General features: G+C 33.0%; 1 protein-coding gene across 4 annotated transcripts in view; it reads left to right on the forward strand.

Moving 5' to 3' along the window:
• Window positions 1–14,580, forward strand: part of FIRRM (FIGNL1 interacting regulator of recombination and mitosis) — a 64,275-nt gene that overhangs the window by 34,148 nt on the left and 15,547 nt on the right. For all 4 annotated transcript variants that reach the window (XM_074308313.1, XM_074308314.1, XM_074308317.1 and 1 more), the window contains 3 exons: window positions 7,236–7,325; window positions 11,113–11,298; window positions 13,888–14,010. In XM_074308313.1, coding sequence (XP_074164414.1) covers window positions 7,236–7,325; window positions 11,113–11,298; window positions 13,888–14,010 — 399 coding nt within the window. The remainder of the gene's footprint in view (window positions 1–7,235; window positions 7,326–11,112; window positions 11,299–13,887; window positions 14,011–14,580) is intronic.

The following is a 14,580-nucleotide window of genomic DNA, read 5'->3' on the forward strand; positions in this document are numbered from 1 at the left end:
TACATATTGAGAAAATCTTACTTCCACAGTGATCAGAATGAATTAAACATGGATAAAATGAATTTTTTAAATGAAAAGGAACTTAAAATTGAATGCAAAATAGAAACCAGAAATTGGCATGCCAAAAAAACAAATAAAAAAAAAAAAAAACCACCTCTTTTTCATCTGATTCAAATAAGATTTAACCTAATTTTCATATAGAAATGGCCACTTGGTGGTGCCAGAGTGCTTAGAGTATCAGGCCTACAGTCAGGATGATGACTCCTGAGTTCAAATTTGGCCTCCGACACTTAACTGTGTAACCCTGAGTTTGGCCCTTAACTCTGTCTGCCTCAATTTCCTCATCTGTAAAATGAGCTGGAGAAGGAAATGGTAAACCACTCCAATATCTTTGCCAAATAGAATCATAACTAGATGGGCACAATTCAAAATAACTGAGCAGAATGGAAATGAACTTTAAAAATGATCTAAGTTTTTAACTTTGCTCATTTGAAAAAAACAAAAGTTCAAAAAAAAGGGGGGGGGAGGAAAATAAAAGTTATGCTGATGTTTGCTTTAAATGAAAAGAAAATAGCTTGAGGGAGTGAAGTCCGTTTTAAATCCTGAGAAGTTTTGGGTACCCTATGTAGCTTTTTAAAAATAGACAATTTTCTTTTGCTCTCTGTACCTTATTTGGAAATTTTGACAGGACTGATTGATTAAAGGATAATTTTTGTATTATAAAAACATTTTCTCCTACTAGACTATATGGTTCTCTACAAATTCTTACTCCAAAATAGGATAGAGGTGACCTTAGGTTCAAGGCTTTGCCAGAAGAGCACAGACTTTAGGTTCTCTGACTGGAAAGGCCTTGAATATGGGATTTGCGGCAGAATGTATTTGCTTTCTGAAGACCAGCTTAACTGAGTATGAAGAACCTTATCACCAATATGCTTCTTCCTTCTTGATGAATTCTTTCACCATATCTAAAACCAAGAAAAGTGAAAAATATTTCTGAGTCATCACTCACCCTCCTACCTTGTCTTTCCACTTTAGCAGTGATAGTAGCAAACTGGTAAAAAAAAAAATAATAATAATAACAGAGTTTTAAGAGTCACATAGCTTTTAGATTGCCTAAATAAAAGCTTCTGATAATATAGATTTGAGATCCTTGTCCAGTGACTAATTTCATATAGGTGGAACAACTGAATCTTTTTAACTAGACATTCTTATTGTAAAAGAAACCCAAAGGCAAAAAAAAGTGCCCACTAGATGGAAGGATGTCTCATATGTTCTCTTTGGGAGAGCTAAATGAAGAAGTTGGTGGAGTTGGTTATAAGTCTAACTACAAATACTATTTAATGGGACATTAATCATATCATGTAATAGTGCCCATGAGAAGTATTCCCAAGAAAACCATCGGGGTTAATATCAGCTTATGCACAACACCTGTTACAGGGGATCAAGATGTAAAGAAAATTGAAGAATTCTATGACTCTCCTCATTCAAACAGCATATACTTTAATGGTTAGTGACTTCAAGGATCCCAAAGAACAAGTGGTTAGAATGAGCCATTTGAGTATATTCTGCTGCTTCTGCTGGAGTTCCTAATTCTCCTTCACTCTCTTTTTAGGAGAAAGTACAAAGTGTCATGGAAATCGTTTGTCCTTTTCTATCTCAGAGAGGCAAGTTACTATGTCTGTAGAACCTGTCTGGGAAGGTATATTACCCCAAACCTCCCAATTCCTTGCCTAGGAAACTTACAGCTCAGTAGGAAATATATCAGCTCAGTGAGAAAATATATCAAATATCATATTATTCAAATTTAGAAAATAGAAAATAAGTTGAATTTTAAAGAAAAGTATTCAATTTATTTTCCAAATGATTTTCAAGAATATGACAGTGTTCTAAATGCTGATGATACTCAGTACCAAGTATCAGTGTAGAATGAAAGATAATACAAATATGAAAACTGCAAAGAAATTTAGAAGGCAAAGGAACAGGTTATTTTCAAATTAATGCCCATAAAAACAAGACAGCAAGCAAGAAATTTCTCTGGAGGTTTGTCAGAAGACATTTTCGACAACCTGAGAAAAATTATAAGAGCAATATGTTTATCAATTAAAAAAATAAACAGCAAGCATTTGTTAAGTGCTTTACTGTTTGCTAGGTACTTGCTAAGTGCTATGGATAGAATTAGAAGCAAAAAGACAGTCCCCCCAACCCCCCCTTAAGAAACTTATATTCTAGTTGGACAAGACAACTATAATAAGAGAAACTGAGAAGTAAGGGAATGGAGTGATAGCATGAAGGGACTAAGCAGAAAATTAGGAAGGGCATATCTGGTTCCTTGCCCCAAGTGGAAGCTAAGAGAAAATTACACCAATGAGAAAGAGGCCTGAAGGGTCTGACTTGAGGATTCAGCTAAGACTTGGTGACCAAGTCCAAATAGTTTAAATGAGGGATTTGTTGTCTGAGAAGTTTTACAACAGTTTTCATAAATATTCAATCAAGCATTCTTTCTCAAATCCATGTGAGTCAAAGAACCTGGGTTCAGATTCTGCCTCAGTTATTACCTATGTGACACTGGGTAAGTCAACTAACTTCAGCCTCAGTTTACTAATTCACAAAAAGAAGGGGTTGGATTAAGTGGCTTCTGAAGTCTATTTTAACTCTAAATCCAAAATCCTGTAGCCTTCAAATACTATGGGGGGGGAAATCCAGAAGTCTACCAGTTTTGTTTGTACAGGGTGAATTCTCAGTTCAGTGCATTTGGTTAAATTTAAAAACAATCTGTTATAAAAAAGACATATGTGTGTTATGGTTAAAGTCCATACTAAAATTATTATGGAAATGATAATTATTTTTTTATTATCTCTGCTGCTGATTTTCGGGTTTGTTGCTTTTGCTTCTAAACCGTCTCCGGTTTTTGGAGGTTTGGGGTTAGTATTAAGTGGGGGTGTAGGGTGCGCTATTGTTGTAAGCTTGAACAGTACTTTTTTAGGCTTAATTGTTTTTTTTAATCTATTTAGGTGGAATGTTGGTAGTATCACAAGTGTAAATTAATTGTATTTGCTTGAATCAATGTTTCAGCTCAAAACAGAAGAGCATTTATAGCATTTAATATCTAAAGAAAATAAAACTGATTCCCACGTAAGTAGTTTGTTTGGAAGGCAGGGATTGTTTTCTCCATGAAATTAAGATTTATCTTCATAGCTTTATGTTTTAGTTTTTGTTTCCTGAACAGGAATAGGTACAAGTAGATATTCTTATCCTAAGTGAAAATAACAGTAATAATACTGTAATTAGCATTTATGTAGTGCTTTACAATTATTATATATATGTATAATTACAATTAAACAACTCATTTAATCTTTGTAACAACCTGAGAGGTATGTATTGTTGTTATTCTCATTTTATAGTTGAGGAAACTGAGGAAATGACTTTACTTCCTCCCTCCCCTCCCCCCAAATCAAATCCCATAGCCAGTATGTGTTGGAGGCCAAATTTGAATTCAAGTGATCTTGGCTCCTAACTCATCATGCTGTCTACCATGTTACCAGTTAAAATATTTTTTAAATGTGATCTTTCTCTTTTACTAGAGTTTAGTTGGGCCTAGACAGAATTTTAGAAATTGCTAGTTACTTATTTAATTTATAGTTTAAATATTTTTATTTCTGTGATGTTGAAAACCCTTGTTTATCTTTTTGGAAACTTATGTGAAAAAATTTCAAAACTACCTGAATAAATCAATTAGAATAAGGCTTGATTAATGTATAACAATTTTTTTTTCTTCAACATTTGACTGCTTGTGAAGCCATATTGTTGGTTAGATATTTTTTGTTACACTTGTTACAAGTTAGATTACTGGTTTGTCAAGTAAACATTAGTATCTAACTTGAAAGAAATCAAATGAGAAGATATGTTGTGCAATTCTGATCTGACCTGCTTAGGTGTTTGATGTTTACAAATATATTGACATAGGCTTTTAACATTTTGAAAGGAAATTTACCTGGTTAAAAAATTTTCATGATGAGGAAACCAGTAGAACCTAGAAAATTCTTCAATCAACAAACCCTTGATCCATGCCAAGCAAGAGATATTCAGTCAAAGGCAGCAACAGTTTATAATATTAGCTAATTTGTAAGATAGTATAGAGGAGGTAGGATAAGGTTACAAGAAGTTTCTGTTCATAAAACAGAGTAGTGCAGAGAAAACAGTTTTGCAAAAAACTTGATAACAGACCCATTTAAAATAGTCATTCTGAGGATATTTAAGGATGAAGCTTGAAGAAAGATAACCAAAATAAATATGTAAAAGCTATGTAAATATGTTTTTATCATACTCTTTTCCCCATCCAAACAATAGAACCATCATAGTCATATTACTACATCAGTTTCTAATATTTTTTATTAAGAATTGAAAGCATTAAAGAAAACAAGGATATGATCAGCTAGACTAGACTAGATATATCCAGAGGAGGGCTCTGTTTCAGAAGACACAATTTTGAAGGTGCTGAGGAATCAATCCTTAGTGTATCTGAAAGAAAAGAAGTTATGAGACTTAAAAAAATAATCTAGAACTGTTATTATAGTTTTCTTCCCAAAGTAAGCAATTAATGCAATCTGTACAAAAAAAAAAAAGTTTTTTTTCCCCTGAGACAATTGGGATTTGCCCAAGATCACACAGTTAGGAAGTTGTTAAGTATCTGAGATCACATTTGAACTCAGGTCCTCCTGACTTCAGGGCCAGTGCTCTAATTACTGCACCTAACCACTGCACCAACTAGCTGCCCCCTATTCTATCCCTCTAGATAAGGAGGATATGAAAAGATTTGCTTTTTCAGTGCCTAGTGTTAATTTGGCTGAGCCTTATAAAAGATATGAATGGACAGTTTTGCCACAGGGAATGAAAAACAGCCCCACGTTGGGCGCCAATTTGTGACGTGCTGTTGTCTCCAGAAGCTGCCAATCGCTCTCTGGGAGGAGATCTGCTGTGTCAACTCAAATCTCTCAGACAGATTTTTCTTCCTGTAGAGAACCATTGTCTCCAGACAGTTGCTGTTAACTCTCATCCAGAGTAGTGATTTCTCTTCCTGCAGAGAGCTGCCTCAAGTCTGGTCTAGAGCAGAGACTCCCTTTTTTCTCCACAGCTGTCCTCTTTATCCTCCCAGAGAATGGGCATGGGATAATGCAAGGGCTTCTGGGAAGAAGTACTTCAACCAATGAACTTGCTCCTCCTAAGCATGCAAGCTCTTCCCCAGGAAAGGCAGGAACTAGAGAATTGTCAAGTACCAACTTAGCACTTAGTAAGAACCTAACAGCTCCCTGTATAAAATTTTTAAGAGAATAATCTACACAGGAATCAAATATATCCTTGTTGAAGTTGTAAAAAAAGCAGCAGGCAGATTTTCACAAGGAATATCATACAGACGATATCTACTGTTAAATAGTTGGCTGACATAAAGAGAATGCAAGATCCCACTGTGCTTGTTGTTTATTAACTGCTAGAAGGAAAAAAAAATAGGCATTTGATTTGTGGGAGCCGATTCCCACACATAGGTCAAAGTCATGTAAATCTGAAACATAACTGGATGATTTTGTTTATCACTGATCTTAAATATTAAGTGGGACATAAAAGCCACTATTGCAAAAATGCCTGTCACTGAGTCCAGATGGAACAGGGATTCTTTATTGATTGTGAGAGTCTTAAGATGCTCATGTTTTCAGATCATGTTGTACTAATTACACCAAGCACTGGAAAGCTGAAAAGTTTTCTTCAGGAGATTCTTAATTATTCAAAAGGACTATGGCCTAACTGTACATCCTAGAAAAAAAATTAAGCAAGGAAAAATGAAGAATGTTTGCTGTCCATACAAGAATGTTCATTCGAATGAATAACTCATAAATTTGTTATATTCGTACATGTATCCTAGGTAGACTGCACATAGGCAGTGAACTATGTCCAAAATTGAATAGGACAATGGTCTGAATTTTCTTTGGGACCCCAAAACTTCTCCATTAAAGAAATTATTGTCTTTTTAAATCCTTTCAGAGATGGAGTGAGGGACTAAAAATTTTAAAATACCAGTCTCCAAAGAATTAAAGTTGAGGGTTTTCCAAAGGGAAATAGAGAGGCTCATGATAGATATATATTATCCAAAAAAAAAAAAAAAAAAGTTTCAGAACACAGGTGGTATAAAGAATTTCTTTAGAGAAGTTTATGATTAGTAAAGATTGGCCCAAGTCATGTAGCAAGAGGAAGAATAATCAATGTTCATCAGGATATTTTTTTAAGTATCCAACATCATGTCAAAGGAACTAGAGGATGGCTCCCAGCATGTTGGGTAGACCACCATGGAGAATGTAAGCAAGGTGATGGACAGCAGGCCTAGAAAGTGAATGGGCATGGATCAGTTATGATGTGTCTTTAGCCATAATTCTATGTCAATAAGATTTCAAATCCATCAAAATATGGAAGATTATTATTGTTCCTTTAGGGCAGAGACTCTGTTCTAAGTACTCTTTCTCCTAGTACCTAGCTTCATTCTCTGTATATCTTAAGTGCTTTAACAATGGCAATGGAAGATCTGAAAGGATCTTTTAAATAAGGAATTATTTTAATTTCACTTGGAATATAGTTCTAAGTGAGAATAATTTTACACTTATTTGCTTTTGAACCTTACCTGTTAATCAACAAGTCAGCAAGCCAACAAGCATTTATTAAACATCCACTACTTGCCAGGCATTTAAGTGCTTAGGATACAAAGAAAATGGAAAAAAGTTAGCCCTACTTTCAAAGAGCTCACAGTCTAATGGGGAAGACAGCATGAAAGGAAATATAGACAAGCAAGGTATATATTTTATAATAGATATATTATGCATACTTGGCATCCTTGCAATTTCTTGCAGAAGAAAATGTCTACCAGCTCCTTGCTTTTTTCACTAGCTACCCCATAGACTCACTACTCACTCCTGAGAATACATATAGATAGATGGATGGATGGATAGATTCTTGGATAGATTTATAAGAATCTGTCTATACACAGACACACACACACACACACACACACACAGAGTAAATGAAAAAATAATCAGAGGGAAGAAGGTTGAGAAAGCCTTCTTGTAAAAAATGATATTTTAGTTGACTTATATGAAGGTTATTAATAGTTAATTTACAACTCATCTAGGGCCTTGTATACCATATAGAAATTTAATAGTGGCAAAAAGAGATTTCATTTTTTTTTTCTTTTGAAGATTAAGTCTTGCCCTGGAGAATGTTACCAGCTCACTAATTTGTCAATTCTACTAAGACGATTATTATTCCTCATGGATACACACCATCAGGTAAGAATGCCAATACCCTTTTATCTTCTACTACACTACTTTGAATTGAAATCAAATTTCATTTGAATGATTCTTTTTTAAATTTAAATATAAATTTCAGTCTTGGCTACAAATTTTAAGTATATTGATTCATTTAAAGAAAACGCTTAAGTGTGAATATTGGTTTGTTAATTTTAAATTATTTTTATCATGACTTTTTAAAAATTGTCCACTTAAAATCCCTGCCTTCCTTTTATATATATGTAAGATATTTGAAAATGTTTCTTTATCAAAATTAAAGTTTTTATTTAAAGTAACTTCTTGCACTTTAGAAGAAAATATTAGGTTAAGTGTACTTATGCATATGATGACATCTCAGGTTTTTCTAATGCTTTTATTGAGCTTTAGGTTAAAACTTAGGTTAATACCTTATTTATCCACTATTTTTGAAGATTCTCAATTCACAAATTTCCAAGGTTCGTAAAGTATCTTTTATGAAAGTACATTTGAAACATATGTTTACTTAAACAGCAATTTAATATCATTAACCTTTTCTTTATGGTAAGGGCATTGCTATGTGCTGCAATATAGTAGTTGTCCTTGGCTTTTTTTGTAAGTTTGTATTATTAGTATTAAATGGATTCAGATTATTGTTCTATGGGAGGGTTTTTTTTTTATATTTAAGTATTTTTCTGTATCCTCCATTGTCATTCTGTCATTTTTCATTTCTCAATGTTGTCTGTGTGCCATCCTGAATTCTGTTTTAATTTGTACCTTCAGATCTTCTGTGAGCTGGCAAATCAAAGAGCAGAACTTTTTAGTTTTGTGTGAAGTAAAAATGCAAAACCTTCAGGGTCTTTAATGAAAAATGTTACTCAATCACCAAGCATTTAATAAGTTCCTGCTGTATGTTAGTTACTGTATTAAACTGACGATAGGGAAAAAAAAAAAAAAAAACTTTTTTAAACTGAGAATAGAAAAAAAAGCATTCAGGTTCTACCTTCAGAAGAGCTCAGATTCTAATAAGAGAGACAATATGCAAATGACTATACAAATAAAAGGGATGATGCATTAAAAGGCACTGGCTGGGATGGATGGAGTTGGTAGGACTGGGGGCCATGGAAACTAAGAGATGGAGCTGAGGAGTAAAAAGTATTCCAGTCATAGAAAATGTCTGATTAAAAAAGGCTAGGAGCTAGGAGATTGATTGTCTTCTACAAAAAAAGACAAGGAAACCAGAGTTGCTTGATCATGCTTTGAGGGCAATAAAATGTAAGATGATTGGAAAGATAGCAAGAACCAGGTTGTGAAGGGCTTTTAAAAACAAAGAAAGGATTTTATATTCAATCCTAGAAATAACAGTGAATTTATTGAATGGAGGAGTGATATGGTTAGACCTGTGCTTAAAAAAAAAAAAAATCAGTTTGACAGAGGAGTCAAGAAGATAGCCTGCAGAGAAACTTGGAGCAGGGAAACAAATGAGCAGATTGTTACTGAAAAGGAGCTATGAGTGATAAGAGCTTGCACCATGGTGGAAGGAAAAAAAGGATATATGCAAGAGATGTTTCAACAGACCTTGGCCACAGATTGAATATATGACTTGAGTGCCAGTAAGGAACTGAGTCTAACTTGTGAGATGGCAGTAACTGAGAGGATAGTGATAGGATTATACAACAGTAATAATTTTCTGGAGGGGACAGTTGTTACTAATAAGTGTAATGTTGCCTACTGGAGGAATTTTCTCAATGTCCCCTCTTTTATTAGTAAAATCTTTGAAACAAAAGGAGGGACTTTCTAATAAATATCTATCAAAGACAAAACTTAGTTTAAGATCAGAACATACTTTTTTGCCTCACGATCACTTACCAGCTTTACTCACCTGATAACCATATATATATTTTTTTCTGAGTTTATAACCTATTTTATTTTATTTAATTTTATTTATAATAGTTTTTACTTACCAGATATATGCATGGGTAATTTTACAACATTGACAATTGCCAAACCTTTTGTTCTAATAATAATAAAAGTTAATGACTTTTTAAAAACTGTCCACTTAAAATCCCTGCCTTCCTTTCATATATATATGTAAGATATTTGAAAATGTTTCTTTATCAAAATTAAAGTTTTTATTTAAAGTAACTTCTTGCACTTTAGAAGAAAATATTAGGTTAAGTGTACTTATGCATATGATGACATCTCAAGTTTTTCTACTGCTTTTATTGAACTTTAGGTTAAAACTTACAAATATGTTAATACCTTATTTATCCTTCACCTTCCGTCCCCCCCCCCAAGATGGCAGGTTGACCAATACAAGTTAAATATGTTAAAGTATAAGTTAAATAAATATATGTGTACATGTCCATACAGTTATTTTGCTGTACAAAAAGAATCAGATTTTGAAATAGTATACAATTAGCTTGTGAAGGAAATCAGAAATGCAGGCAGACAAAATTAGAGGGATTGGAAATTCTATGTAGTGGTTCATAATCAACTCCTAGAGTTCTTTTGATGGGTGTAGCTGGTTCAGTTCATTACTGTTCTATTGGAACTGATTTGGTTCATTTTATTGTTGAAAATGGCCACACCCATCAGAATTGATCATCATATAGTATTGTTGTTGAAGTATATAATGATCACCTGGTCCTGCTCATTTCACTCAGCATCAGTCCATGCAAGTCTCTCTAGGCCTTTCTGAAATCATCCTGCTGGTCATTTCTTACAGAACAGTAATATTCCATAACATTCACATACCACAGTTTATTCAGCCATTCTCCAATTGCGGAGCATCCACTTATTTCCAGTTTCTGGCCACTACAAAGAGGCTGCCACAAACATTCTTGCACATACTGGTCCCTTTCCCTTCTTTAAGATCTCTGTGGGATATAAGCCCAGTAGTAATACTGCTGGGTCAAAGGGTTACCATATTTTTTTAAAAGGATTAATTGTTTGTTTAAAGCAACCTAAGATCTTGATTGTGTTTTCAAATCAGATACCAGTTTTAAAAAATGGATGTTACTGTCAAGATGGATCTGATATAGATTATTTTATAATGGAGCATTTCAAGTCTACTATTTATACTATAATAAAGAAAGAAAATCCGATTTTCATTTCAATATTTTGCTTTCTGTTTGTAAGTTCTTTGGGTCTATTAAATGTGTATGTGAACATGGTGTTTTACCACTATTGTTAATAGAAAATATACATTGGATAGTTTAGTTAGTAATGGAATAGATTTGCCATCCACATTTTCGTATATGAAGAAGTTATGTATTTATGAATATAATCTATAGTTTCATAGGCTAGAGAAAAAGTTAATTGAACTATTTCACTATCAAACTTGTGACCTGGTTTTCATAAAATACTTGGGCCAAACCAGCTATGATGTTTAGCTAAATATCCATTTCCTATTAACATAATTTAATATATGTCTCTACCAATCATACCAGAAAAAAAGAGTTCGGAAACATTTTGTAAGTTTTATTATACATACGGGGACATTCTGTTCCCTTTAAGACGTATGACAAATAGTTTAATACTTGCATTTAAAGTTACCTAGTAGATTTACAACAAATTTTCCTTCAACTGCTTTTTTGAATTTTTTTTTTTGGAGGCAGTATATGCTGAAAAGAGAGCAATTTTTGTCGTCTTGCTTCATAAAGTTTTATTTTAAAAGTACGTCTTTATTAAAAATGTTTGTGCAATTAATTAAAAGGAGTTTTAGAAATGCTAAACAATAAGTGCTTATATATAACAAAAAAGAATGTATTGACCACATTGTTATTCATTCTTATAATTTTTCTTTCAGATGGAATTTATCCAGAGATTTTCCCCTAAAGAAGCAGAGAATCTGCCTTTGTGGCAGTATATTTCCTTCAAGGCTTTTTCTCCTGAATTTAAGAGCAAAATAGCAAATGAAGTTACTTTGGTGGGAATTGCACAGTGTAAGAAATGGCTAAACAGCAGTCATACTTTGGGAGAACTCGAATCTGTGGTAAGAAAAGAGCTAGCAAATGATTGAAATTATTCTTAGCATCTTAGGTTGTTAAGGAATTCATGTAAATGTCTGCTTTTTTCTTGATAAATCTAAAAAGGATCAATTTAACACAGTATTTAATTTGTTATTTTTATGATGGGAAAATTTTTGATTGTTGATTTGTTTCTTCTTCCCTCTCCTCCTTTGTTGTTATTGTTGTTTTTTTAACAAATGATAATTGAATAGTAGACCTAACTGGTGGGTTTGACTTAATTGCATCCAACTTAATTTTTTAGGATATCACTGCGGAAAATAAGAAACATTAAAAAGAATCACTGAGACAATACAATGGAGGAAGTTCTTTTCAAAAGACAATGCTACTCAAAATCATTTAATAAAAAAGTATTAGGGACTGTGTTTTATATAGTATCATACAAGTATTTAATTTGGATTTTAATAGTTTGAATTTTTAGAATTTCCCTAGGAACATAACAGAAACTATATAGTGTTCAGTAGACATATTTAGTTGGGACTTCTATTAATTGTTCCATCACTCTGTATAAATCCAGTAAATCATGGATTAAAAGTGCTTTCTTAATTGAAATAAATATTAAGTTCTTCCTTTATTTTAGGATAAGTTTTTTGTCATTTAAGTAGAAAAGGTTTAAATTTTTCTGATTTTTCATTTTTTTAACAAAAATGCCTATGATTAAAACAAAGTGGATATGTTCCTTCTAAAGTGACTATATGCTTTGATTGTCTAAAAGTGAAAAATATTTGGACTGAGACTAATGAGGCTGTCCAGCTAGTAACTTGGAGTATTTTTTTTTGTAGAAATGGAAAATCAATATAATAAAGATGCACCCCAAATCTTGACTTGAAAAATATTTTGTTCATTTAAGAATCTGTTAACATAAGTGATTAAAGTGTACTGTGCAGAAATCATTGCTGCATATGCTAAATTTCCATCATTCTTTTACCTCTCAAACATCTTTTCATAACCTAGTCATATTGTACAGTCATTCATCTTAAGAGATTGAATCAGTCAACAAAGATATATTAAGTGCCTACTGTGTACCAGGCACTAGGAATACAAAAAGCTAAATATGAAATAACTTTTGCCCTCAAAGAGCTTATATTCTCTCAGAAGGGACATTTAAGATCATTTTTAGACTAACCTCTTCACTTTACTTTATTTTTATGTACATGTATGAGTTTATTTTCCTATGTAATATGGTTATATGGAGTGGTTAGTGTCTTTAGTACTACAATAGGTATTTCATTGCTTTAGTGATTGAAGTTTATGATCTTAGCTATTCCCTCAACTGGTTCAATTCACAATCCATTCATGCTTTCTCAATCCTATGTAATTTTTAAAAATATCATTATAAATAATATTTTAATAACATTTTCTTTTTCCAAATAGTTTTGAACATTCACCTTTGCAAAACCTTGTGTTCTCCCTACTCCACAAAAAAACAACCCAACAAGCAATCCGATATAAGCTAAACAATCCCATGTAATTTTTCTCCATACTTCCCATAAATCCTCTTTGGAGGAAACATGCAGTGAGCTGGAGACTTTCCTGCAGATCTGTCAGCATTTTATGGATACCATTGTAAGAGTCAGGCCATTTTCTCTCACTCTTAGTATATATATAACCAGCCCACTTCTTTTTATGATCATACATGTTTGTAATTATATATTTTGTGTCACTTATTGAGCATGTCATTGTTGGTAATGTATGACCATTGTCCATCTCTGTTGCCCTTTTGGGTTACCTATAATTTTGATTTTATGGAGCTCTAAGAACTCCCTAATTGCAGGCATAACACATCACTGACAATATTTATTGGTTTTGAAAATATGGACATTTGTGTCAAGGAACAACTTGATCATTGAAAATGTAATTAATTTCCCAAAAAGAATCCATTCTTTCCCCTTAAATTTTTGTGTTTATACATTTTTCTATCCAGAAGTATCTGCTTGGCAATCTTACCCAGTAAGTTGCCTAAATACAATTCCGATGAGAATTGTACCGTGTATACATTATGTATTAAGTAGGCATACTTACACACTAGCCTGAGCAAACAACTACCACATCTATATATCATTGGTTATGTGAGAAAATGACTCCTGACTTCCAAATAGCTCAATTACAAATGAACTTTTGTAATGCATATTATAAGTTAGAGGCTGCTTGTAATTTCTTGTGCTTGTTTTTGATGCTTATGAACCCTCTTTAAATGAAGTGCCATTTGTATTTCTGTTCTTAATTTCATACTAATAGAGAGAAATATGTTTTTTGTTTAGAAGCATGAAGCAAGGGTTTCATGTTTTCAGTAAAAGATCTATGACTAAAGTGACTAAAAAATATGCTTGGTTGTTTCAAGGATTCTTCACTTTTTTGTGTGCCATGGAATCCTCAGAAAAATGATTTTAAGTACATAAATTAAAATAAATTCATAGAATTATGAAAGAAGCCAAATTATATTAAAATAGTTTTTAAAAAAAATATTGTTTGGGATGATGTCGAGGTGATCAGGCTGCTGGTTTTCTGGTAAAGCCTTGACTTATAAATCTAACGCTGTTTCTTTCCTTTCTTAGAATGTTGCACTCTCTGCTTTGCTTACTGTGTGTAATTCTGTAAGTGAAGCTTTGGAAATGGGCCAACAAGCAGGAATCCTGGAAACTATGAGTTCACTCTGGACAATCCTAAATGTTAAACAAGTAAGGAAATAACTTAGCATTTTTTTTGAATAATTAAACAGGGGGCAGCTAGGTGGCGCAGTGGATAGGGCACCAGCCCTGAATTCAGGAGGACCCGAGTTCAAATATGATCTCAGACACTTAACACTTCCTAGCTGTGTGACTCTGGGCAAGTCACTTAACCCCAGCCTCAGGAAAAAAAAAAAAAAAAAAAAAAAAAAGAATAATTAAACAAACTTCAGTTCTGAAAGAACAATGGTGTTGGATTTTTGTTCCCTTATTGTTATTGCTAGGTTAGATTGTCTCTATTTTAGTGCCTTGAGGCTTCTTTCTAAGACCATAGCATTTGTCAGGATCTTTTTTTTTTTTTTTTTTTTTTTTTTTTTTTTTTTTTTCATTTGTCAGGTTCTAACCAGACTTGGTGGAAAGAATGGAAAGGATAGTTTATTTTCCCTCCTCCTTTCCTCCCTGCAGATCCAAAACACAGCCCACTACCTACACTTACAGAGAACAGAGCCAACCAAACTAGTGGATTCTTGAAAAAAGGGTATATAGCCATATTTTGTGGTGCTGCTGAATAGGCTGCTCTTA

Source organism: Sminthopsis crassicaudata, chromosome 4 (assembly GCF_048593235.1).
Source record: "Sminthopsis crassicaudata isolate SCR6 chromosome 4, ASM4859323v1, whole genome shotgun sequence".
Taxonomy (NCBI): domain Eukaryota; kingdom Metazoa; phylum Chordata; class Mammalia; order Dasyuromorphia; family Dasyuridae; genus Sminthopsis; species Sminthopsis crassicaudata.